This window comes from Myodes glareolus, chromosome 4 (assembly GCF_982192425.1).
Source record: "Myodes glareolus chromosome 4, mMyoGla1.1, whole genome shotgun sequence".
Classification (NCBI taxonomy): Eukaryota; Metazoa; Chordata; class Mammalia; order Rodentia; family Cricetidae; genus Myodes; species Myodes glareolus.
Genome location: NC_142029.1, coordinates 94,691,054 through 94,715,969, shown reverse-complemented (window position 1 = coordinate 94,715,969; position 24,916 = coordinate 94,691,054). Strand labels below are relative to the sequence as shown.

Here is a 24,916-nt window from a genome sequence, read left to right as displayed (position 1 = left end):
ACTGGGGGAGACTCACAGATTGAAGCTGGGAAGCCGGTGGTGGGAGTGGAAAAAGAACCGGGTTCAGGATCCTGACCCTGGGAGGAGTTTCAGGCAGGAGCGCCTATCTGAGTCATGGCACCAATTTTAAAAATGCTGCAAGATCCCCCACAGAGCAGCCGCAAGCCTGGCGGATCCTGAACTGCTCACGGTGGGTCAGGGAGAGCGGCTTGCTGTGGGGCACGCTGGTCCCACCATGTGAGCAGGTGTTAGCAGGCAGCGGGTAGAAGGCACATTGGCAGACACATCGTACAGAATAGAATTGGATATTTATTACTTAGAGGAGAGAGAAAGAGAGAGAAGTAGAGGAGAGACGCGCACGTGCCAAGAGGGGACAGTGAGAATTCAAGATGGTGGGAGGAGGGCAGGGGTTGCCGGGAGTGGGTGTGGCTTGTCTCTTAAAGAGACGAAAACCATAACACTATTATCCAGGGAAGTCAGGGCAGGAACTAGAGGCAGGAACCGAAGCAGAAGCAAAGGCCATTGAAGAGTGCTCCTCATGGCTTGCTCAGCCTGCTTTCTTATACACTCCAGGACTACCAGTCCAGGGGTCCTCCCACATCAACCATCAATCAAGAAAATGCTTCACTGGGGCTGGAGAGATGGCTCAATGGTTAGGAACAATGACTGCTCTTCCAGGGGTCCAGGGTTCACTTCTCAACACCCACATGATAGCTAACAATTGTAATTTCAAGATCCGAGACCCTCATACAGATATGCAGGCAAAACTCCAATGCACAGAAAATAAAGAATCTGGTGGGGGGGCATTTTCTCAACTGAGGTTTCCTTTTCAAAGATGATGCCAGTTTATGTCAGGTTGACATGAAACTGGTCAACACATGTTCAAAGGATCTAATAGGCTTGCATTTCATAGCAAGAATAGGGAACTTGTACTGAAATGTGCATTATTTTGTTATTTGTTCATTGTATTTCTGCTTCAGTTTCCTTTCACAAGTTAGAGCTAAGCTTAGTACATTTTCTTTCCTGAATTCTAAGGTTGTTTGTTCCAGCAATCAGTTAGATGTAAAAGCTTTAGCTCACATTCTAAATGTGAACAGAACAAAAGCTCTTTATGTTCACTGTACTTGTTCTCAACTTTAATGTGGCGCTTCTTACTCGTGAGGCTGTCACTCCTGCCTGACTTCTTGCTGTTTTATGTTTCCTGAACCTAAGTTTTAAACAACTTCTTTGGCTTGATGTGGGCACTAAATTAATGAACTGATTTGATCAGTGTGAGCTCCTTGGATCCCGAATGTGATGAATTTGAGTTATTTCTCTTCAGTGTCTTGTCCTTGTGATCGGTACTGAGCCCACTGCTCCCTCTGGCCACCCCCGCAGGGCTGGGTACCCTGGAAAGGCTTGTATTTAGTAGTGACTATTTATTTTTGATGGAATACCTGACTTCAAAGAAGCAACAGAAAGCATGAAGGATTCCTTTTGGTTTGAGCGGATGAAATGTATCATGGAGGGACAGCATGGCAGGAAAGACATTGTGCAGATGGCTCCATGGTGGGGGTAGTGTATGGCAGCTGCTTGCTTATATCTCAGCTGATCAAGAAACAAAGGACAGAAAACAAGGCCAAGCTATAAAACCTGACCTATTTCCTTTTGTTAGGTTTCACATTCTAAAGGTTTCCAGCCTGCGGAAACAGCACTGCCAGCTAGGGATCAAGTAGTCAAACATAGGAGCCTGCAGGGAGGGGCATTTCACATTCAAACCATGGCAAGGAGTTTCCTAAATCTTGCATAAAAAAGAAACAACAACAAAACCCCCATGCAAATCAGGTCAGTAGTCAGAGATCCAAGAAATAAATTTAGCACCAAAGCCTGAGAATTTATGAAATAAGAAACCTGGTGAGGGTGAGGGTATGGGAGTGGGCTGCTAAACTAGGTTCCCAGCATGCCTGTGCTCACATGTCCTCAGTGAGCCAGATAGGAGCAACCTTTACAGCCCACTGCGGGCTCCCCCCCCCCTTCTTCCTCAAAAGGTCTTAGAGGTGAACCTTAGGTAGTTGTAGTGTCTCATGCTCTGATGCAAATACAACAAAGAAGTAAAGGGTGCAGATGAGATTAAACCTGTAGACTACATGCTGTGATGTTGGCTGCCACTGGTCCCTACTCTTTACTACTATGTGCTGAGCTTCATTGATATTACAGTCAGCCTGCTACCTGAGCAGCAGATTGGACCCTAAGAATTTCAGAAGATCACAGTTCAAGACCTGAGCCCAGGAGATTGCAATGGTAGTGAGTGAACAATGCCAATTTGGCTGGGTAGAGGAAGGGTTGGGAGGCACGGCTGTTATTGATTGTGCCAAATCTTGCCTCTTGGTGGCTGGCCATGGATTCATTCATGGTTATCATGAGAAAAGAGACCTGTCACATCCCATCTCTACCATGAAGAAGTGGAACAGTGATTATTACTGGTTATCAATGAACATTTATTTCAACTTTTTATTATGGGAAACATATCTAAAAAGCATTTACCACTTAACTATTTGTAAATGTACAGTGGCAGGTGCTTTATCAATTGAGCCCTCTCCCTAGTACTTATTATTATTTTTAATATACTTTTGTTTTGTTTCATGTGTACAAGTGTTTTACCTGCATGTGCATGTGTACATGACTTATGTGCTTGGTGCCTGAGGTTACCAAAAGAGGGCATCAGTAACTGAAGTTACTATGGTTGACAGCCTTCATGTGGGTGCTGAGAATAGAAGCTAGGACTTCCATTTCTTCACTAGAGTGACTCATAGAACTCAGGGAAACAATGTTTACTGACTGTTGTTAAGGATATTATAAAGGATGCAGTGAACCCCAGATGACAACCTACTACACAGGGCAAGGTAGGAGGAGGGCTTCCTGCACTCTCCAGATGTACTTATTCCCAGGAAGCTATCCTGAAGCGAGCTAAACTATCATTTTGGAGACTTAAGATTGATTAAATCATTGGCCTTTGGTGCTAAGTTTAATCTTTAGTTTGTTATCTGTTTCATCCCTCACTTTCTTAGAGTTTGGGACAGGACAGTGAGTGAATGACAGCACGGGAACTAAAAATGACTGAGAAGGTATTTGAGGAGGCCGGACAGATGACAACGTGCAGAGAGCAGAAGCCACAATCTATTAGTTTTGCCTCGACTGTTTTTCTGGCAGCTAGCACCCATCCTTAACCTTCCCAGGTTCAGCCGCATCATTAGCACCCTTTGGAGAGGCCAGGGATTTAAGATTTACCTGCCAGGTAAAGGCGACAGGCCAAATGTGTATTTCCTATACCACACTGAGTTTTATTTGCTATCAGTATACTGAGCTTACTGGGAACTGCCCCTGTGGATAGTGATTCTCATCCTTATTGCTAAAGGTTACTGCTGTTACTTTCCTAGAAACAAAGTGACTGTTCCGTGTCTTCCCCGCCCCCCCCCCCCCAGCCACTCCCAAACCCTGCTTTATGTAGTTGCGGATGTTTTACATCATGTACTGCTTCTTGATCCAGTCAGATTTAACAGTGACATTCAGACTGGCCTACTCCTGGTTTTTGCTTTCTTCCCAACATCTATTACATTTCCTCTCCTTTAGGAAGTGATCTCAGAACACCTCTGGGCTAGGCATTCTCCTCTGTCCGCCTTCCCAGCTCCCTCACTCCCCCACCCCTGCACAGCAGGACATCTTTAAATCACTTAACAACCCTTACTTACCCAAGTCCTTCCTCAGTCAGCAGTTAACAAAATACCCCTTGACTTTTAGGAATTTAGAGGCTTAAGGTAAGCAGGGAGGAGACTGTAACCGGATTGGATAACTTTTTGAAAATCAATTGCTTATTATGTAGCAAACATTACGCAAAAGCGCTTTTCACCTACTGTTTTATGTCTCTCTCAATAAACACATGACCACCATTTTACAGAGAAAAAAAGAGAAAGTCCTTTTGAGATTTGCCCAAGGTAAGCGCCCACACCCTTCCGAGTGCTTCTCCCAGCTGAAGCAGTCCCTGGCACTTGTGAGCACACCTATGCCTTAGGTGTGCTAGGAATTAAAGGTGCAGGGTGGATGAGCACCGGTGTGGGAGTTTAGAACTAATAATGATCTTACTGTACACAGCCACGCCAACTGCTTTGCATCTTCTTGGAAATAAGAATATGATATACTAACCTCTACAATCCTGATAGATGTCCTAATTATATATACATATGTCATCATGTTATATGTCATAGTAAAATATCAGAGAAAACCTAAATGTCCAGGTGTGGTGGTGCATGTCTTTAACCCAATACTCATTTGTATGTGAGCATTGGCTGTTGATGTGGATGCTTAGAATCACAACTTAGTTATGGAGGCCAGAGGACCTTGGGCGTGAATCCTGAGAGATTGATTACCTTCCCACCTCCCAGCCCAGAGTCTTTCATTGGCTGAGAATTTACCAATCTAACACCTGGTTTCTTTTCTTTTCTTTTTTTTTTTTTTGTTTTTTGTTTTTTGTTTTTTTTTTGTTTTTTCAAGACAGGGTTTCTCTGTAGTTTTTGGTGCCTGTCCTGGGACTAGCTCTTGTAGACCAGGCTGGCCTCGAACTCACAGGGATTCGCCTGCCTCTGCCTCCCGAGTGCTGGGATTAAAGGCATGTGCCACCACCGCCCGGCTTAACACCTGGTTTCTTACATGGTTTCTGGGGATTGAATTTAGGTCTTCATGTTGACTAGGCAAGCTCTTTATGTACTAAGATATTTTCCAGGTCCCCAAAACATAGACAATTATTGACATAAGGATGGTTGAGTAAATTACAGTATATTCACACAAAAAAATTATGCAGCTGGAATAAAAAACTGAAGAAGATGTATGTGGATGGAACAGTGCACAAGATAAGCTGTTGCGCAGGACAGACAAATGTAGAGGAGCTGTTACCCTGTAAGGAATCAATAATTTATTGGTTTGTGGTCGGAGAGATAAACATGTTGTACATGTATTTGCTTGCATGTGAATGAAATGCCTTTGGAAGGAAAAACAAGAAACTGATCCTGTGAATTGTTCCTGAAGAATGGCTAAGAGATTCTGGAGGGTGATTGTCCACTGTGTTCTTTGTAGTCTTTTCAATTTTCAGCTATTGTATTTTATACTTATTAAGCCAGACAAAGATAAAATTAAGATGAAAGAAATAGAATAGGCTAGGCTTTAGCTCAGTGTGAGTGCTTGCACCTTTTTTAAAAAATATTTATTTATTTATTTATTTATTTATTTATTTATTTATTTATTTATTATGTATACAATATTCTGTCTGTAAGTATGTCTGCAGGCCAGAAGAGGGCACCAGACCTCATTACAGATGGTTGTGAGCCGGGAATTGAACTCAGGACCTTTGGAAGAGCAGGCAGTGCTCTTAACCACTGAGCCATCTCTCCAGCCCCTGCACACCTTTTCCTCTAAGTACAAAGCATCTTTCTAGAAATGCAAACAAAGAGCAGGCACTTGGCTGTTACATTTTGGAAGGACATAGGTCCATGAAGTATTCCCAGGGCCAGGTGCATTTGAGTATTTAGAAGGATAAAGTTGAAATTCTCTAATTCTCGTGTGTATGTGTCGGGGTGGGGGGGTAGTGCATATCTTTTGTGATAGAAGTTCATAGCTTGAATCTAACCATGGAGAAACATCTTCAGATAAGCTGAAGACCATTCTGTGTGTTTCAAAAGTGTCAAGGTCACAGAAGACCAGGAACAGGAACTCTTTGGCTGACAGAGATGGAAGGACAGGACAGTGAGCACACACAGTAAACAGTGCTTGATGCCAGATTGGATTGAAGCCAGGGAGGAAAATGTTCCTTTGGCTGTTAAGGATGGTGAATTAGACAGTTGACAAACTATCAGGAAAGTCTGTGGGTAAAGTAGAATTGCCATTTCCGTGTCTTCTTTGTGGTTTTTTATTATGGTCCTGTGCCTCTAAGAGAATGCCCTCAGTTTTAGGAACTAGTTCTTTAAGAGTTTGGAGGTAAGCTGGAGGATGGTGTGCACCTGTAACTCTAGTCATTCATGAGACCAACAAGAGAAGACCATGTAAGCCCAGGAGTTTGAGACTAGCCTGGGTAACTTTGCAAGACCCCACAACAAGAGTGGGAAAAAAAAGGCAAAGTAGTGTTTGTAATTTACTCTGAAATGGTTGAGGTGAAAAGAGAAAAGAGCCAGGCAGTAATGGTGCATGCCTTTAATCCCAGCACTTGGGAGGCAGGCAGAACTCAGTGAGTTCAAGCTCAGCCTGGTCTACAAAGTGAGTTCCAGAATAACCAGGACAGTTACACAGAGAAATCCTGTCTCAACAAAAGAAAGAAAGAAGTGACTGCAGAGATGGTGCAGTGAAACAGCTCTTGTAAATGTGAAGACTGGAGTGTGGATCTGCAAATCCAACACAAAAGCCAGCATAGGTGGTGGCAGCCTGCAGTCTCAGCATGTGGAAGGTAGAAGCAGAATTCCCAGGACAAACTGACTAGTCAGCTATGTGTTCAGTAACTAAAGTGGGGAGTGATTAAGGAAGACAGTGTCAACATTGGACCTCTACATGCATGTGCGTGCTAGTGCACCCACACACATGCAAGCATGTAGTGGTGCTTTGAAAGAGAATGTCCCACATAGGCTCCTGTATTTAAACATCTGACCCCCAGTTGGTACAACTATTTAGGGAGGTTTAGGGTGCTCTCTGGGGAGGTTTAGGACTTGTAGCCTTGAAGAAAATGTGTCACTGAAGAGTTTAAAGACTCGAGCTGCTTTGCCATTTCCAGTTGCTCTCTCTACTTTGTGCTTATGGTTCAAGAAGTGAGCTCTTGGCACCCTGCTCTAGCCCAAATGCCTGTCTGCTGCCTCTTCCTTGCCATTATGGATTCTAATCTGAAACTGGAATTTCTGAAACTGAAAGCTCAAACAAACTCTTTCCTCTGTAGATTTCCTTGGTCATGGTGTCTATCACAGCAGCAGAGAAGTGACTGATACATTAGTAACTATATACTAATATATAATATGCATGTACCATACACCAGGAAAAGAAAGGAAACATGGTAAATAAGTTTATGTGAAGAATCTCTGTGAAGATTTTTGACACATTTATTACCTGTGTAACAACCTTCCCAGTCCAGATTTAAGAAACAGGATATTCCCATTTCTCTAGGAAGCTCCCCATGCCCCTTTAAATTTCACTGTTTGGCAATATTTCAGGTACCATTGAACATGGTAGGGGGCCAGGTAGGGCAGGGGTGAGGAAGGCGGCAACAGGCTATTCACGGGCGCTGAAGGTGGCTATGTGCAGTTTGCACGTGGCAGCTCCAGAGTTCAGGTTAGTTTCCGGCAGGGAAGTATGGCATCCTTCACCAGGCTTTGTTTTGGTTTAAAGATTGGAGTGTGTGTGGTCTAGGAACATGCCTCTCAGCATATTCTATTAATAACAGAGAACACTGGTGGATGCTGGCCAGCAGTCTTTCCTGTCTGACTGCTGCCTTCCTGGCTATGAATGCTAAGTGAAGTGGTTAGAAGTGGTGATGTTCAACCCCAGAGAACTCCGACAACAAGGAGGACACTAAGAGAGATACACATGGATCTAATCTACATGGGAAGTAGACAAAGACAAGATCTTCTGAGGAAATTGGGAGCATGGGGACCATGGGAGAGGGTTGAAAGGGAGGGGAGCAGAGAAAAGTGCAGAGCCCAATAAAATCAATACCCCCCAAAAAAGAAGTGGTGATGTTGTAGGATGCCAGTGTTTTAGCATTCTCATCAAAAGGGAAGATTGCTACCTTAAAAAAGGCCTATTTTATTGGGTTATAAAGATGGATTAATGGTTAAGATCACTTGCTGCTCTTTCAGAAGACCTGGATTCAGTCCCCAGAACCTGCGTGGTCGCTCGTAACTATCTGTAACTCCAGTTTAGGGAATATAGTGGTCTCTCTTGGCTTCCTCAGGCACCAGGTACTCATGTAGTTTATATACATATAGGCAAAATGGTCATATTCATAAATAAGTAAGTTAACTTTTTCTTTCCTTCCTTCCTTCCTTCCTTCCTTCCTTCCTTCCTTCCTTCCTTCCTTCCTTCCTTCCTTCCTTCCTTCCTTCCTTCCTTCTTTCTTTCTTTCTTTCTTTCTTTCTTTCTTTCTTTTCCGAGACAGAGTTTCTCTTTGGAACCTGCCCTGGTACTTGCTCTGTAGACCAGTCTGGCATCGAACTCACGAGATCCACCTGCCTCTGCCTTCCGAGTGCTGGGATTAAAGACCTGTGCCACCACTGTCCAGCATAAGTAAATCTTTTAAAAAATAAGTTTTTAAGGAGTCTTATCCTAGAAAGTAGAAGAGGTTTCAAATCGCAGGGATTTTTGCATGTTGATGTTGGGGAAAGCTCTGACTTGCCCACTGTTCGGTCCTGTACCGACTGGATGGGAGACAAGGTTTGCATTTGCATTCACCAAATTATGGCCTGGGCAGTCCAGTTTCTTTCATCAGCTGCTTCTCCCTTGTTTTGCCATTTTTATTATTTGACTCTTCATTTTGAGTAGAAGTGGTAGTGGTATATGAGGTCATATCTGCCATGAAAAGTCTTGGGCTACACAGCAATCAGACTGGAGCATAAGCCCGTCATTTACTGGCAGCTAATATATGGAAAAACTTTTTTCTCAAAAGAACTATTCAATATTTTTAATGAGAGTTACATTCTATCTATAGTGCACGTGTATAAACACATACATACATCTAATGATTATCCAAACTATAGTAGGCATGCAATACATTATATTATTGCCATAAATAATATATTATTTTTACCCTTTTGCCTAAGTGTGTTGCCTTTTAATGAAACTTTTTTTCCCCTCTGTCTGTTGAAACTAATTTATTAAAATGTAGTCATCCACTTAAACCTTTCATGTCTTTTCTCAGGCACACTGCAGAGATCCTCCTGCCTCCATGAACATGTGTGTACAGGACGTACAAGACAGATGAGTGTCCTCTGTCCTGTGCTGCTGCTGTAGGTGGCTCAGACTTTGAGCTGTCCAACAAGGAGAAGAAGATGGATTCCAAAGATGAAAGCTCCCACGTGTGGCCGACATCAGCAGACCATGACCAGAACACTGCACAGGTGAAGGATGGCCTCTTCCAGCTCACTGTTGGCAGCAGTGTTTAGCGGCGGGTGTGTGTGTGTGTGTGTGTGTGTGTGTGTGTGTGTGGATGAGCAACAGCTGAAGAAATGCCTGTGTCTCTATAGTAAGAGGGAGGGAGGGAGCCAAAGTGAGAATTTGCCCTGAGAAGATGAAAAGTGTCAGTACTTTGCTTCACTGACAGATGTTCTGTGAGGTAGATGGACTTACGCCACCATAGGCCTCACCTCTGCACCTTGCTGGTAGAAGCTCTTTAACTACCCTCCTTTATCTGCTATTGATCCTAAAACCTCAGCCCTTTGCTGACTCCTTTTGTATTAACCAGTGTAGGGTTCAATTCTCCACAAGTAAGGAAGCCTAAGGTGTGTTTATAAAGTGAGTGCGCTCTTCTTCCTTTTTAAGACAGGGTCTTGTCTGCTGTCCTGGAACTCTCTAGATGGTCTAAATTGGCCTCAAACCAAAGAGATCTGCCTGCTTCTGCCTCCCAAGTGATGGTGGGAGGCATACTTAGCCTATAAGCTCATTTTTAAACAGTAGGATACACATAAAGGTTTGATCCAAATTTTCATTAAGTTGTATAACCCTAGTACTATTATCAAAATCAGAAAGTTAACCTTGAAATATTTAAATGTACAAATATTTACTTAATTTAGGCAATATAATCAATGCTGTAATAAGTAATAATGATTATGTTATAAGATTTAAAGGTAAAAACCTAAAATTCAGAGAAAAGTGATTCCAGAGATATATTCAGAAGAATAACTGAGAACACTGCTTTTCTCATGGAAGCTGGTGATGACTACTTTCATGAATTTATAGATTGTGTTTATCCGAAAGGAAGATACAAGGTGAGGAACTGGGCAGGTAGAGGCAGTTCTCTGGGAGTTTAAGGACAGTCTGGTTTCCTTAGTGAGTCCTGAGCCAGTCAGGGTTACATAGTAAAACCCTGTCTTTAAAAAAGAAAAGAAAAGAAAAGTAAAAGAGTAAAACAAAAGGAAGTTTTTTTGTAAAGTTCTATGTTGACCAGGGTTCCTGCCTGTTAGGGAGCTGAGGTCAGTATACACCACTGCACCCCTTCTTTCCAGTTATTTCTGCTCAAGTTCTGCCAATTCTTATTTATAGACTTTCCATGAGGAAAACCAAGTAGAAAGGCTTCACTTTCTCCTTTTTTGAGGAAAATGTCTGTCCCCCATTTTAAAGCTTTGGTATGAATAAGAATACTGAAAATTGCAAGATTATAAATGTGAAGTCATAGGATTGCCTTCCGACGTGCAGATACACTGTGAACCTAATTTCCCCCAAGTGTGTGCTTTGTCTTCAGGCGTAAATTGAATGTATATAGAAGACAGACTAATCACTCAGCAGGAAATCGGTGTATTCCTGTGGTGCTCAATTATACTTGACCTCTGGCATTCTTTCTGGGCACTAAGTTAGTTTATGTGTCATCTGTGAAATCTGTTATTTCCCACTGGAGAAAACTGCCGTAGTGATAAGTCAGGAAAGGAGTAAGGATGCCCACTCAGCACCATTGGCACATCAGTCATCTCTCCCCCAGATGAGTGCTTTGCTCATCTGCTGCAGACTTTCCATAAAAGCACTAGGCACATGGCATGCTGGCACCTCACAGAGTCAATCTTCTACTGCTGACCACTCAGAGAGGATTTTATACAACTCAGTTTTGTTTTTAGTTCTTTATGTATTAAGACACAGAAAATTATCTCCCTGGGGACAGCTGAACTACTTGACCAGAACCGTTTAACAGTACTTCATTAGAGTTTTCAGCTTCTTTACTTAGCTAGCAGGGGAGAGTTGCATCACACCCATTGATTCAGTGATATTTCCTGATATGCCTCCATGGCAGTATGTCCTTCACATGTGAAATAACGTGTAGGAGTAAAAGTGACCTTATTTTAATATGTCTGCTGAAAGCACTACCCATTATAAGATAGAATTTTTATGATATGTTGAAAGCAATTGCTTTTAGGCCTACATCACAGAGCAATGTGTGTTTTGTTTTGTCAGTGGTGTCATGCAGAAATCTGCAGTTGCTTTTCCAGGATCAATTAACTGCCCCCTCATGAGTCGCTAGAAATTATCTATTTGCATTGGGTTTTTAAGGCAAAGAATTCAAGTTAGCTCTCTAATGTTAAGCAGTAAATTACTGACAAGGTCCATGCATTCTGACTTCAGGTCTCCAGTTCATCATGGATGAAGGTATATCAGTCTTCCTTCTTACATTAAGGGATATTTCAGCTCAGTTGTTCTTGGTTGGCCATATGCCTTTGTGAGTTTGGTTTTGTTTTATGATGATAGATGCTACATACATGCCTGCTTTTCCCCCCAGGTGCACTTTGTTCCGGATGCTGGAACTGTGGCTCAGATTGTATACACTGATGACCAAGTTCGTCCACCCCAGCAGGTGGTGTACACAGCAGATGGTGCCTCCTACACATCAGTGGATGGTCCAGAGCACACACTGGTGTACATCCACCCGGTGGAAGCTGCACAGGCATGTGAAGGATTGTTTTTGACTTGTATCTGGATTAATACACTAATTACTTATGATTGCTATGGTTCAGTTGTTATCCTAGATGTTTTGATTCAGTAAATGTTCAGATAAGATTTGTGCGATCAAGGAGCATATAACTAACTTAGCAATGAACACAGTGGTACATTTATTTAAATTGAGTGCCAAATGAGTTAGAGCCCCAGTCTTATGTCAGGCTTTCCCTGCAGTGCAGTGAGGCGATTATCAATGTGTTACCTTTCCTGAGTACCCAGACTAAGCATTCTGTTCTGTGTACTGCACAGTGTTTGGCTAAATCAAGTTGGCTCAATGAAAGCATACAGATGCTTTCAGTTAAATGTGTAAGCAAAGGATTCTATCAGCTTATACTATTGTTTGCCAGTAACTTACTGATATATAGAACTGTAGCAGAAACCAAAATTCTCACAAAAGCTTTACAATATAGCTTTTGTTTTTGTTATTGACTTGGAGTTTCTAAAAGAGTGACACAGATATTCCACAAATATTGTTGACATTTAACAATGTACAAAGTATTTATGTGTTACATACATACATATGTATTACTTACAGCGCATATGCACAACCCTCACTCCCATACTCACACATACTAATGAAGGCTGAGGATATAGAAAGTTTGCAATATAATGTACTACTATTATTTCTTTATTTTGTGTTTTACCCAGACCTTTATCATACTAAGTGTATGCTCTACCAGTGGTCTGTAGTGTCAGCCACTAAATGGTATTATTTATTTATTTATTTTTGAGTCAGGGTTTTTCTACATAGCCTTGGCTGTCCTGGAACTCACTCTTATGTTGTTCATGCTGGCCTCGAACTCACAGAGGTCCACTTAGCTCCACAGAAAGACACTTGCCCCCGCCTCCCAAGTTCTCGGATTAAAAGCACCTGCCACTCTGCCTGGCTTCATTTTTTTTTTAAAATATTTATTTACTTATTATGTATACAATATTCTGTCTGCAGACCAGAAGAGGGCACCAGACCTCATTACAGATGGTTGTGAGCCACCATGTAGTTGCCGGGAATTGAACTCAGGACCTTTGGAAGAGCAGACAATGCTCTTAACCACTGAGCCATCTCTCCAGCCCCCTGGTTTCATTTTTTTAATGCATATTTTCATAGTAGGATACTTGTTATAAAATTGTCCTTGTGTAATATTTCGTCAAGAGGCTCATATGACTTCTAAGAAAAAATAAGATTCCCTTCGTGAATACATTTTTAGTCTATATAGAAATGAACTTGCCAAATGCTCACATGGTCTTTTTGGAGTGCTTAGGCTTAATGTTATTTCTCTGACTTTCTTAAAATGCAACCAAGCCGGGGCTGGAGAGATGGCTCAGTGGTTAAGAGCTCTGCTTGCCCTTCCAAAGGTCCTGAGTTCAATTCCCAGCAACACATGGTAGCTCACAACCATCTGTAATGAGATTTGGTGTCCTTTTCTGTCCTGCAGGCATGCTTGCAGGCAGAATGCTATATACATAATGAATAAATAAATAAATCTTTAAAAGAAAAAAGTACAATTAAGCCTGGTGGTGGTGGTGGTGCACACCTTGGGAGGCAGAGGCAGGCAGATCTCTTGTCAGTTTGAGGTCGTCTGGTCTGCAGAGCGAGCTCTAGGACAGATAGGGCTGTTATACCTAAAATAAAAACTGGCTACACAGAGAAACCCTGTCTCAGAAAACAAAACAAAAATAACAACCATCACCAACAACAAAATAAAGTACAACCAAAGAGTGTATGTAAAAGATGGTCTATACTTAACTGCTAGTTTATTGTAATGTTATTAAATGTTTGAATTTTGATAATATTTTAAATGTCAAAGTGAAGAAATTTCAACTTCCTACAGCTTTTCTTCATGTTCCTCTGGAATTCAGATTTAACCAGTTTTTTCTTTTCCTTCCTTCCTTCCTTCCTTCCTTCCTTCCTTCCTTCCTTCCTTCCTTCCTTCCTTCCTTCCTTCCTTCTTTTTTGTATTTTTCTATACAGGGTTTCTCTGTGTGGCCCATTCTATATTTTAGTCCCATAGGTTTACCAAAGTCTTGGACAAATTAAAGTCTTTCAAAAGATTTAGCAGCGAGACTATTTTTCTGGATTGCAGATACTAACCATATCTTAGCTGTAACAGTATGGACATTTTCCCTATCTAATTGTTATGTGTTTATAATGATTAAGTTTCTTTATTATCATTGTTATACCTGCTGGCTTTATCAAAAAAAAAAAAAAAGAGAGAAAGAAACTATGGCCAGATAGTGGTGGCACATACCTTTAATCTCAGTACTTGGGAGGCAGAGACAGGTAGATCTCTGTGAGTTTGAGGTCAGCCTGGTGTACAGACTGGGTTCTAGGACAACCAGAGCTACACAGAGAAACCCTGTTTGGAAAAACTAAAAAAAAAAATAAAATAAAATAAAAATAAAAATAAAAAAAGGAAAGAATCTAACCTGAAGAACCTGTGGGCTATATATTCAATTTATGTTCTTTGTACTTTTCTGATGACAAACAAGTGTTCATATTGTAAAGACTGATAAACCTGTGTTCCTGATATGCCTCTGTGTAATTCCCAACTCTCAATCCATTTTTACTGACTCACAAATCTCCTCTGTGAGTAGGGTTCACTGTGAATGGTGTACTTTCTTCATGACGTGTCTTTTATGTTTTCATGTCATGCCTTTTTATTAGCTGTGACATTCAGCCTCAAGAGAGGCTTTGCTTGAGAGTAGAATATTGAAGTATGTTAGCCTTTTGGGATGGCTGTTTATTCAATCTCTGGAGCCTTTTGAAGTAAAGACTCCAGGCAAGTGCAAGAACACTGTCTTTATCTCCTGCATTAATAAAAGATTACGAACTGTGACTCCAGATAACTCTCCTAAGAGTTGGTACTGAGAAGAATAATTTTCCTGTGTAGATGAACAGTCTAAAGATCTACTGATAGATTTTTTTGTTTTTCTTTAGACTCTGTTTACAGACCCAGCTCAGGTAGCTTACGTCCAGCAAGATGCCACAGCTCAACAGGTAAAAAACAAAACCCTTTGTGCCATTTAGGAGTAATATAGTGGCTGTCATGTTCCTGCAGTGTCCTTCTACCTTTATGTCATCTCTGAGTCTTTGTTTAATGTACACTATCTAACTTCTTTAATGGAAACAAAGCAAAACAGAATATAATACTATAACACAGTGCTGTCAGTATATTGGAATAGCTTGCCAATAAGAAGTGTTTGGTTAAGGAAGTTTTTTTTTTGTTTTTGTTTTTTAAATATTCATTTATTTATTTATTATGTATGCAATGTTCTGTCTGTGTGTGTGCCTGAAGGCCAGAAGAGGGCACCAGACCTCATTACAGATGGTTGTGAACCACCATGTGGTTGTTGGGAATTGAACTCAGGACCTTTGGAAGAGCAGGCAATGCTCTTACGCACTGAGCCATCTCTCCAGCCCTTGGTTAAGGCAGTTTTAAGCAGTAAGCCTATACTACAGGGAAGATGAGACAGGACAATTGGCTGAGTCCTCCTGGTTGAGACCAGCCTGGGCAAAATAGTGAGTCTTTGTATCAGACAAACAAACAGGATATTTGTTCAATTTTCCAATAAAAGAATGACATAAGTTTTTTTTTTCTCACAGAGATCCACCTGCCTCTGCCTCCTGATTGCTGGAATAAAGGTGTGCCCCACCGCCGCCCAGCAAGAATGACATAAGTTTAAAAAGTGTCTTTTGGTGGTGGTGGGGATCTGGTATCACTGTAATACCAGCACTTGGGAGGCAGAGGCCAGGGAGTCGCAGGCTGGAAAGTCTCAGGTTCTAAGCCAGATTGAGCTACATAGCTAGTCTCTGAGTCAGGAGTGACGTGGAAAGAGAGACAGAGACTGATGCAACATTATACCTTCTGAAAGCTGGCAAGTCTGTCACCATGGACACTCTTGGAGTTACTTGGAAGAGAAATTTCTTTTCCAGACAGCAAACACAGTGCCATTTTCATCCCCTGATGAAGTATGGTTCTAGAAGGTTGCTGTCACAGTAGCCTGAAAAAGACTGTGATGGGGAGTGTTTTGATGAACAAACCAGATGGTAGCAAGTGGCTTTCCTATGACGAAAGAGAGATGACTGTTTAGTATATGCTTCCTAGTGCTGTATACTTTCTATTGTGTCATATTGTGTGAAGTATTCATCCCAGAAAATCAAACCTAAATATGACCAAGTCTGGAGAGTGTTCTGCAGCTGACAGGATACATGGTAGACACACTGAACAAGTCAAAAGGCCTGCAAGACTTATTGGTAAAATCTAGCCCATGGACTCCAGGAGAAATGGTCTGGGGTCTTTTTATTTTTATTTTTTGTTTTTTTGTTTTTGTTTTTGTTTTTGAAATGGTCTCATGTATTCTAAGCTGCTAGGCTTGAACTTACTATGGAACCCAAGATGATTTTGAACTTCTGATCTTCTCACCTGCACTTCTTGTGTGCTGCTGGGATTGCAGGCATGCACCATCACACTCAGTATGTTTGTCCTGGGGATCAAACCCAGGGCTTCTGTGCATGCTGTGCACACATGTGTTAGCGGAGCCACATCCCAGCCAGATAACCTGTTTGAGTTTCGTTGCTGTTTTGTTTTGTTTTAGTTTGTATAAGCATTCTCCCACTATAACCCCTGACTTTTCCCACAAATAAATTTCATGGGAAAAGAAGAGGAGGGGAACTAACAGTCTTGGATGTCTCAGTAAGTAAATGCTGTACATGTTTTTCATTTGGATCCTGATTTGATAAAATTAAGTGTAAAAAGAGAGGCAGACAATTGGAAAAATAGTAGTACTAATGGATTTTTAATTATACTAAAGAATATTTAAGTGTTTAGAAATGATAGTATTTAAACTATAAAGGTTATTATATGTAAATGCATATACACACACTGAACTATTTAAAGATAACAGTCTACATATAATATGTAGGTTTTGCTTCACAATAATTGTGAGAAGTAAAGAGTGTGGGAGATTGGTTGTTGTTTTGAGTCTAAATGGCACGTATATGAAGTTTGTTGCATTGGTCTGTTTAATGCATTTGAGATTTGTCCTTATAAACAAGAAAACAGTGTGTTTGTTTGAGACAGTGTCTTAGTCATGTGGCCTAAGCTGGCCTTAAATATGTTATTTTTCCTGCCTCAGCCTCTCATGGTCTAGGATTACAGATGTGAGACACCATGCCTTGTTTAAGAAAACTATTGTGACAGTTCTGTGTAAATTGCTTCTGTTGTACTGAGGAAATTTATATTCCTGCCAACTACATGAAAATGCCCATTTTCAACACTCTACTACTGTCATATTTACATTCTTTTCAGATTTTGCCAATCTGATACGGCAAATGATATTTTGTTATTTTACTATTGAGACATGTTTTAATTGGTGGGTTTGTTTCCATTTACACCTCAAAGGGCCCTTCATCTTCCTCAATCTCCAGAAACAATCTGATCCTTTGATGTTTTGTATGAAAGGAAAGTTGTGCTTAGATAGCTCTGTGAACCCTGGTATTATAAGTTAGTGTGACTGTAGTTGTTGACTTAGAGCCTTGCTTGAGTTTGTTCTTCATCCTCTTCTTCATTCTGGGATCAAGTTTAGGGCCTTGAACCTGTGGAACACACACAATCTACCACTGAGCTACATCACCATCTCTGTCTTTCTCTGTCTTTCCTTCCTTCCTTATTTTTTCTTCCTTCCTTCCTTCCTTCCTTCCTTCCTTCCTTCCTTCCTGATTCCTGCCTTAGCTGAAAGGTTTCTTTTTTGTCTTTAGTGATGGAAGATCTGTTTGAAACCCTTCTTATGTATTCATTCCTTTGTCTTTAGGAGAGGTACCAGTGATATGCAGACATGGAAGCACCCACTCCTGTTTATTCCCAAAAGTGAGCATGTGTGACTCCCCACACAGAGAGAAGAAAATATGCTTCCCTGAATAATTGGGCTCAGTAGGAGTCACAAAGCATTCTATCATATTCACTGTGTCCAGTACAGTACTGGAGTCACAAAGCATTCTATCATATTCACTGTGTCCAGTACAGTACTGGAGTCACAAAGCATTCTATCATATTCACTGTGTCCAGTACTTCTCAGATGAATTGCGTCCTGAAATGCATTGTGTACATTTGGAATTAATCACAGGGTGTCATTAAGTGGGAAGAAAGTGTACATTAAGTTTAGCAAATTCTTTTTCCTTTTCCTATGTTTGATTGTACAGTGGTAAAATATACAGGACTAACAGCTTCATTTTAAATTCCTTTATTCTGTGTAAACCAGGCACACACAAGTCCCTTACCCACAGCCTGACCATTACCAGGAACATGCATGCATTAACTTGTTGCCTAGCATTCAGGGAGGGGTGAGGTAGTGGTGTTTATCTCCTCTGCTGCCTTCCTTGAATAGACTAAATTCCTCAGGGGCTGTTGTGACACAGTGGAGAAACCAAGTAGTGGCAGAACTTGAATTTCATGTCTGCAGCTTAGGGGCTGATAACATACCTTGTCTCTGGGAACTCAGATGCTTACCTAGTGCTCAGTAAATACCAGGTGAACTTGAAATAAACTAATTTGCAGACCATCCCACTGTGTGTTCAGGTCGGTGCTATCTACAAATAGACAGTTCTTACAATAGAAATGCTCTTTGATGCCTCTCCTGCTTTTTCCATAGTGGTTGTGCTTCAGGTATTCTGTGTCATGCCTGCTTCAGCACCAGTCCTCAAAGCTAATGAAGAAATGGGGGACAGGGAAAGGTTTCCATGCCAGCTTTCTCAGCAGTGTCAAAGCCACCGGCAACCTTGCTGAAACAGAATTCTCGTAACTTTATATATTGAAAAAACTTACTGCTGTAACTTTAGAGTAACTCTGAGTTGTTGAGTGCATCTTTTTGGTGGGCTCTACAGAGCGAAGACTTTACAAGGAGCAGAGGTTATGTGTGCTGTGGTTCAATGTGTGGTGACATGCATCCCTAATACCAGCACCAAGTGTAAGTGGCCTAGAGTGGAGGGAGTTATAGTAGACTGCTTGGGGGAGAAGGGAGCTGCTTTCTTGCAGGTTGTGCTGAGGAGGCTGAGTCTGCACTGCCAGAAATCCCGCTCCTCTTCTTACCTTCAGAAGGTGTCTGTGCAGAGTGTTTATTTCCTTCCCCTCCCCCATTTAAAAAAAAAACTTTCTGAAAGTCACCAAGGTATAGAGATAGAATGTTGTGTTAAAGTCTTGACCTTGGGTTAAAACACAAGTAGGCCACTGCATACCTGTTATCCCAGCTACTTGGGAGGTGGTAACAAGAATCATCAGTTGGGTGGTGGTGTCAGCGCACGCCTTTAAACCCAGCAGTGGCAGGCAGATCTCTGTGAGTTTGAGGCCAGCCTGGTCTACAGCAAGTTTCAGGACAACACAGAGAAACCCTGTCTCAAAAAACAGCAAAACAACAGAAAAGACATGTAAACTCGCTAGGGAATAAACAGGCAAGACGGTCAGCTTGAAGTCTGACTGTATGAAAGGTGATGGGATGAATTGGGAATTCTGAGTCCTTGGATATTTGTATCATGGAAAGATTAGACTCTTTTTTTTTTTTAAATCGAGTTCTGAGGGAAAAGGCCTGGGTTCTGACAACAGAAGATGTGTATGGGGAGATGTCATTAGGCTGTTCCTAAATGTTCTGACTGCCTGGGGAGGAAATGAGGCCCATAGTTCTTGGAGAACTAGACTCTGTCTCCAACTGCTGCTGATTTTCAAAGCACAGGAGGGTCAAGGCACCAGATGTGACTTGTTGGGAACTGGAACATGGTTGCATTAGAAGGCAGGCAAGGGAATAGCATCCTAGCGGAGGAAAGCTGCATATGGGAAGATAAAGAACAAAGGAGAGGGAACATTTAAATGGTGCAGTGACTAAGAAGGACATGGGTTGAACATGACCAGGTAGTTTATAAAACTTTAGCACTCATTTTGTAGGGTGCCATTTGTTTTCTGCATATTTGTTGAGCAACTTTAAATCCTGTATGTCACCTAAATGTTTGCTTCCTTGCAACACTAACTCGAGTACAAGAAAACACTTACCTCTTTCATTCTTTCCAAAACACTTAAGCCTCTCCAAGTGTTTCAAAGGAGAGCTATCAGCTATGAAATTGTACTGACTTGTAATACCCTATATTTAGTTTTAAAAGTGAAGTGAGGATGTAGCTTAGTGGTAGAACATTTGCCTAGTATGTAGAAAGATCTGGGTTCCCTTCCTAGCGCTGAAGACAAGACAAAACAAAACACTAAGGTAAAATGAACTAGTCCCAGCTACTTAGGAGACAGGAGGATCACTTGACTCTAGAAGTTTGGAGAGCTTGCCTGGGCAACATAGTAATTTTGTCTCTGAAAAAATAACAAGCATGACTGGGGAGCTCAGTGGGAAAAATTCTTGTTGTATAAGCACGAAAGCTCAGTTTGGGCTTTAGAACCCACATACAAATGGTTGTGGTGGTGTGTGCTTGTAACCCCAGCATCAGAGACAAGTAGATATGTATCAGGGGCTTGTTGGTCAGCCAGTCTAGCTGAATTAATGAGCTCCAGGTTCTATAATAGACCCTGCCTCAAAAATTAAGTGGGATATTGATGACTTGGCTCAGTGTCTAAGAACATATACTACAGAGGATCCGAGTTCAAATCCTAGCACCCACATCAGGTGATTCATAACCACCCATAGCTCTAGTTCCAGGGAGATACAGCATCTCTGGCCTTTGTGGGCACCTGATTCATGTATATATTTATAATTTTAAAAAAGATGGAGAGTGATTTAAAAAAAATCTTTCCAGGAAGTGATAGTACATGCCATTAATCTCAGAACTTGAGAGGCAGAGGCGGGTGGATCTCTGTGAGGTCAAAACCAGCTTGGGCTATAGAACTAATTATAGGACAGCCAGGGTGCTTACACAGTGAAATCCTGTCTCAAAAAACCAAACCAAACCAAACCAAAGCAACATCTCAATGTTTATATCTAACCCCCACATACTCATGCATAGGTAAGTGTACCCACTCATGCACATATATATGTGTACATCACACAAACATATAAGTTTCTAGAAAAGCGAAGTAATTGAAAAAGCCATGTATTCCCTTTCCTGCATGGTAGTCACCTCTAAAAGGAATGAGGGACTCTTGCCCCATATTTAATTCATATATAAGGACTGAAATTCCCACATATATCCTCTGAAGGAGGCAATGGAAAAATGCTGTGTGTGCACTTAACGGCTCTGGAGGGAGGGTAGAAGAGGTCTATTAAGCCAATGTGAATTGTCTTATACAAGCAAGGAGAGGAACTAGATTTGAACCTGTTAGATTCAGATTTAAACTAGATTGAACCTGTGTGTCAAAGAGAGACCAAGGCTTCTCAATCTGCCCAGACATGGGACAGAAGGGAGGAGGGAGGATGGAGCTTAAATGATAAGGGCATTAGACATCTGAAAGGTGGGTACACTTTCCTTTGCAACCTATGGACAGAAGCCATTTTCTTCAGAAACTTTTCTTGCAAGAAATTAGTGTGAAAAATAGATCCTGCCAAGCATGTGTTTGTTGTGCATGCATGTGGGTCCCAATTGACTTAAAAGAGGTACCTGCTTGCTTTGTCCCTTAAGCTTATGTCCAAGCCTCATTACCTGTATGTAACCAGGTGCTGCCTTCCATTGAGAGTGTGGACGGTTCCGACCCTGACCCTCTGGCAACTCTGCAGAACCCAATTGCTAGACTAGATGCAAAAGAGGAAGAGGATGAGGAAGAGGATGAGGATGAGGATTCAGAGGAAGAAGAGGAAGAGGATGCTGAAGACACTGATGTGGATGATTGGCAGCCTGACCCACCCCGGCCTTTTGACCCCCATGATTTGTGTAAGTGCAGGCCCTGGACTCTCCCAGGAAGATGTGTGTGAGTGTAAATATGTGCACAGCAATTGTCCATCCCATATACCAGCTCGGTATCTCTGTCTTCCCAGCAGCCTGGAAGGAAGTCATAACCATTGTTTCTGTTTTTTTCCCTTTACCGATAAAGAATCTGAAACCCAGAGGTGGTTAGGTGCCTGTCTAGGTAGGGTCAAGTGAGTAGACAACCAGGCATCCACACCTGGGCTCTGAAATTGCTACACTGAGTCAGTCTCGGTTGGGTCTTTGCACTGTGTTGCTTGTTTCTTTCATGGAATCATTTTAGAATACTTACGTGTTCTCAGGCATTGGAACGCAGATGCACTCCACAGCCTTTATAGGCTGGCCTCTTTCTCAATATCATAACTTTGAGTGCCTTGAAGATCTGGACTCTAGCTCTGGGTAGCTGGCCTCACCTAAACTGTCCTTCTGCCCTGCCTGCTCAGGCCTCTGTGTTTACCTACCAGCTCATTGTTTATTTCTGTGGATTTTTGTGCCCATGTGGCAAAGACTGACCTCATTTACTTGAGTGACTAAGGCCTTTAGAGTTTGTGGCTTTGCACTTGCCTCCTAGGTTCTCTGTGTTGGTAATGCTTTCTGTGTGGGGCCAGTATACAGCCCCGTGTAACAAAGAACTTCATTTTGTTTTTCTTTGAATTTATAAATTTTCAAGGCAACCCTTTAATCAAATGCACTGAAACCTACTTTATCTTACAAATATTAATACAAAGTTAGTCTCCATTACTTGAAAATTATAGAAATTGTGGATATCTAAACCAGGTCATCACATAGCTGCAGGGGGTGTGATGTGATGAGTATGAACTCTGTTTGGCCTGGTTCCTCTGGTTTGTGGCCCTGAGTATATCTTCTGAGCTCCTCTGGCAGAGGGAGTGAGCATACCTACCTGGCTTGAGGCGAATGGAGAATTCCAGCCTGTGCTGAGAATGTGTGTCCCTAGGGCTAAACTAATGGTGCTGTCTGAGTAATAAAGGAGGCATTTTGGCAATGCTCAATGTAGCATCCTCAGGCCTTGCAACCTGACGGGGACAGCGCTGTTTTCTTTAGACTGTTATAGATTCTCAAACTCACTGGGAGGAAGTGGATTCGGGTTGATTCCCCAACAGCTTTGTTAAAATAATTTTGTCTCATCAGATTTCTCAACATTTAACTAGTAACCTTTTCTTTTTTTCTTCTTCTTATAATTGATTTGTAAATTGTGTCTACTGTTTGAGCCACTATCCAGCAGGGAGATAAGTCATGACTTGCATATTACCTTTAGCAGGTATAAGGGATTAGCATGATGTTAGGAGGAAATCTCAGCATTCTTGCTGGGCTATTGAAAGTACTGCCTTACCGTGAGATGACGAAACCCTTGTAGGGGGTTAACTGAAGTTTGGCCTGAAAATATTGGTTTGGGAATTTTTTTTTTTAAGGTCATCCCTTTATCGTTGAATCAAGAAGTTTTGAGGCATTTGACTTTTTCAATCTTTCTCTTGCAGGGTGTGAAGAGTGTAACAACGCACATTCTTCTGTGTGCCCAAAGCATGGCCCCTTGCATCCGATCCCTAACCGGCCTGTGCTCACTCGGGCAAGGGCAAGTCTGCCTCTGGTCCTCTACATAGACAGGTTCCTTGGGGGAGTGTTCTCCAAAAGACGGATTCCCAAGCGCACCCAGTTTGGCCCTGTAGAGGGGCCTCTGGTCAGGGGGTCGGAGCTGAAAGACTGCTACATTCATCTCAAGGTAATGAGTTTTTTCCCACTTCGCTTGTTCTGCTAAGACTTTCCAAGAGGCACTCATCTCTTTCCACTTCAAACCAGCTATTTGCTAGTAGTTTTTTTGGCATGCTTTAAGTTGCTTAGGAAGCTTGCTCTTTGCCCTCAATAAACCTAGAGATGATAGTGGCTGCTGCTTGAGGCCTTGTCATTTGGAGACAAGTAGTCCTGGGAGCTAGAAGTAGTATGCTGGGCCTTCATCCTAAAACATCACAGGATGCTTGTGGGAACAAAGCACTGGCCATGCAAGCACAAGGACCAGAATTCAGATCCTCACCACCCATATGGTGGCTCCGAACATCTAGAATACTAGTCCTAGGTGATCCAGTGCCTTCTTCTGGCTTCTCTGGGTACCAGGCATTCACGTGGTGCACAGACATACATGCAGGCAAAACACTCACACACATGCAGTAAATAATAATAAAAAGCCTAGAAAGTATGGTGATCCACCTGTAATTCCAGTAATCTGGAGGTGGAGACGGGATCCTTGGAACAGGTTAGCTGAATTGAATTAACAAGCTCAGGACCCACTACCTTAAAATAAAATGAAGAGCTGTTGAGGAAGATACCCAATATCACCCTCTGGCTCACACATGCATGTACACACATGTGCACACTGCACAAACCTGCTAGGTAGCTTAAATAATGGAAATGTACTTCTCAAAGCTCTGAGGACTGCCAGACAAAGATCAAGATGTTGGCAAGATTGGTTTCTGCAGTGTCTCTCCTTGGCTTTCAAATGCCTGCCACTTTGTGTCCTCACAGGTTCTACCCTGTGTTTGTCTTCGTATTCCCTCTTATTGGATTACAGACTTTCCTGACAGTGCTAGCCATGTTAACTTAATCACCTCTTTAAAGGTCTTGACATAAATGTGGTCATAGTCTGAGGAATCAGGGTTATAGGATTCCTGAATGAGTTTTTTTAGGGCTTGGGGTGGGGGGACATAAAATTAAACTCTTAACAGAACCCTTAGTATATGTTCTCATTTCATTCATTCATTCAGTTTTGAGGCAGGGTTTTTCTCCGTAGCCCTGACTTTCCTGGAACTTCCTATGTAGACCAGACTGGCCTCAAATTCACTAGAGCTCTACCTACTTCTGCCTCCCAAGAGCTAGGATTAAAGGCACATACCACCATGCCCAACTGTATTTTCTATTCTAAACAAAATGATGGTAGAGGGCTGGAGATGTACTTATGTGGTCCAGTCTATCCTGTAATCCCAACATTCAAAATACAGAGACAGGAAGATCAGAAGTTCAAGGTCATACTTGGTTACACAGTGAGTTTGAGGCTAACCTGGGCTACAGGAGAGCCTAGCTGAAAAAAATTTCTACTTTAGAGCTGGGTGTGGTGGCACACACTTATAATCCCAGTAGTTGAGAGACTGAGGCAGGAGGATTGCGAATTCCAGGGTAGCCTGGGCTACATTTCCAGACCCTATATCCCAAAGGAAGACTTTAACTAGGATACAGAGAATCCTGTGGCTATATGTACTCCGTGTGTGCTGAAATGGTTGCACTAAGACACTTTCAGTCTTGGAATGGGTCTAACCTGTGGCATTCTTTGTG

At 41.9% G+C, this 24,916-nt stretch overlaps 1 protein-coding gene across 3 annotated transcripts in view; it reads left to right on the top strand.

Annotated features, from left to right (window-relative positions):
* The window catches only part of Prdm10 (PR/SET domain 10), a 103,372-nt gene that overhangs the window by 28,690 nt on the left and 49,766 nt on the right, over positions 1-24,916 (top strand). For all 3 annotated transcript variants that reach the window (XM_048458696.3, XM_048458694.3, XM_048458695.3), the window contains exons 2-6: positions 8,921-9,119; positions 11,483-11,647; positions 14,636-14,695; positions 21,331-21,544; positions 23,074-23,315. In XM_048458696.3, the coding sequence (XP_048314653.1) occupies positions 9,051-9,119; positions 11,483-11,647; positions 14,636-14,695; positions 21,331-21,544; positions 23,074-23,315 (750 nt within the window). In that variant the 5' untranslated portion in view covers positions 8,921-9,050. The remainder of the gene's footprint in view (positions 1-8,920; positions 9,120-11,482; positions 11,648-14,635; positions 14,696-21,330; positions 21,545-23,073; positions 23,316-24,916) is intronic.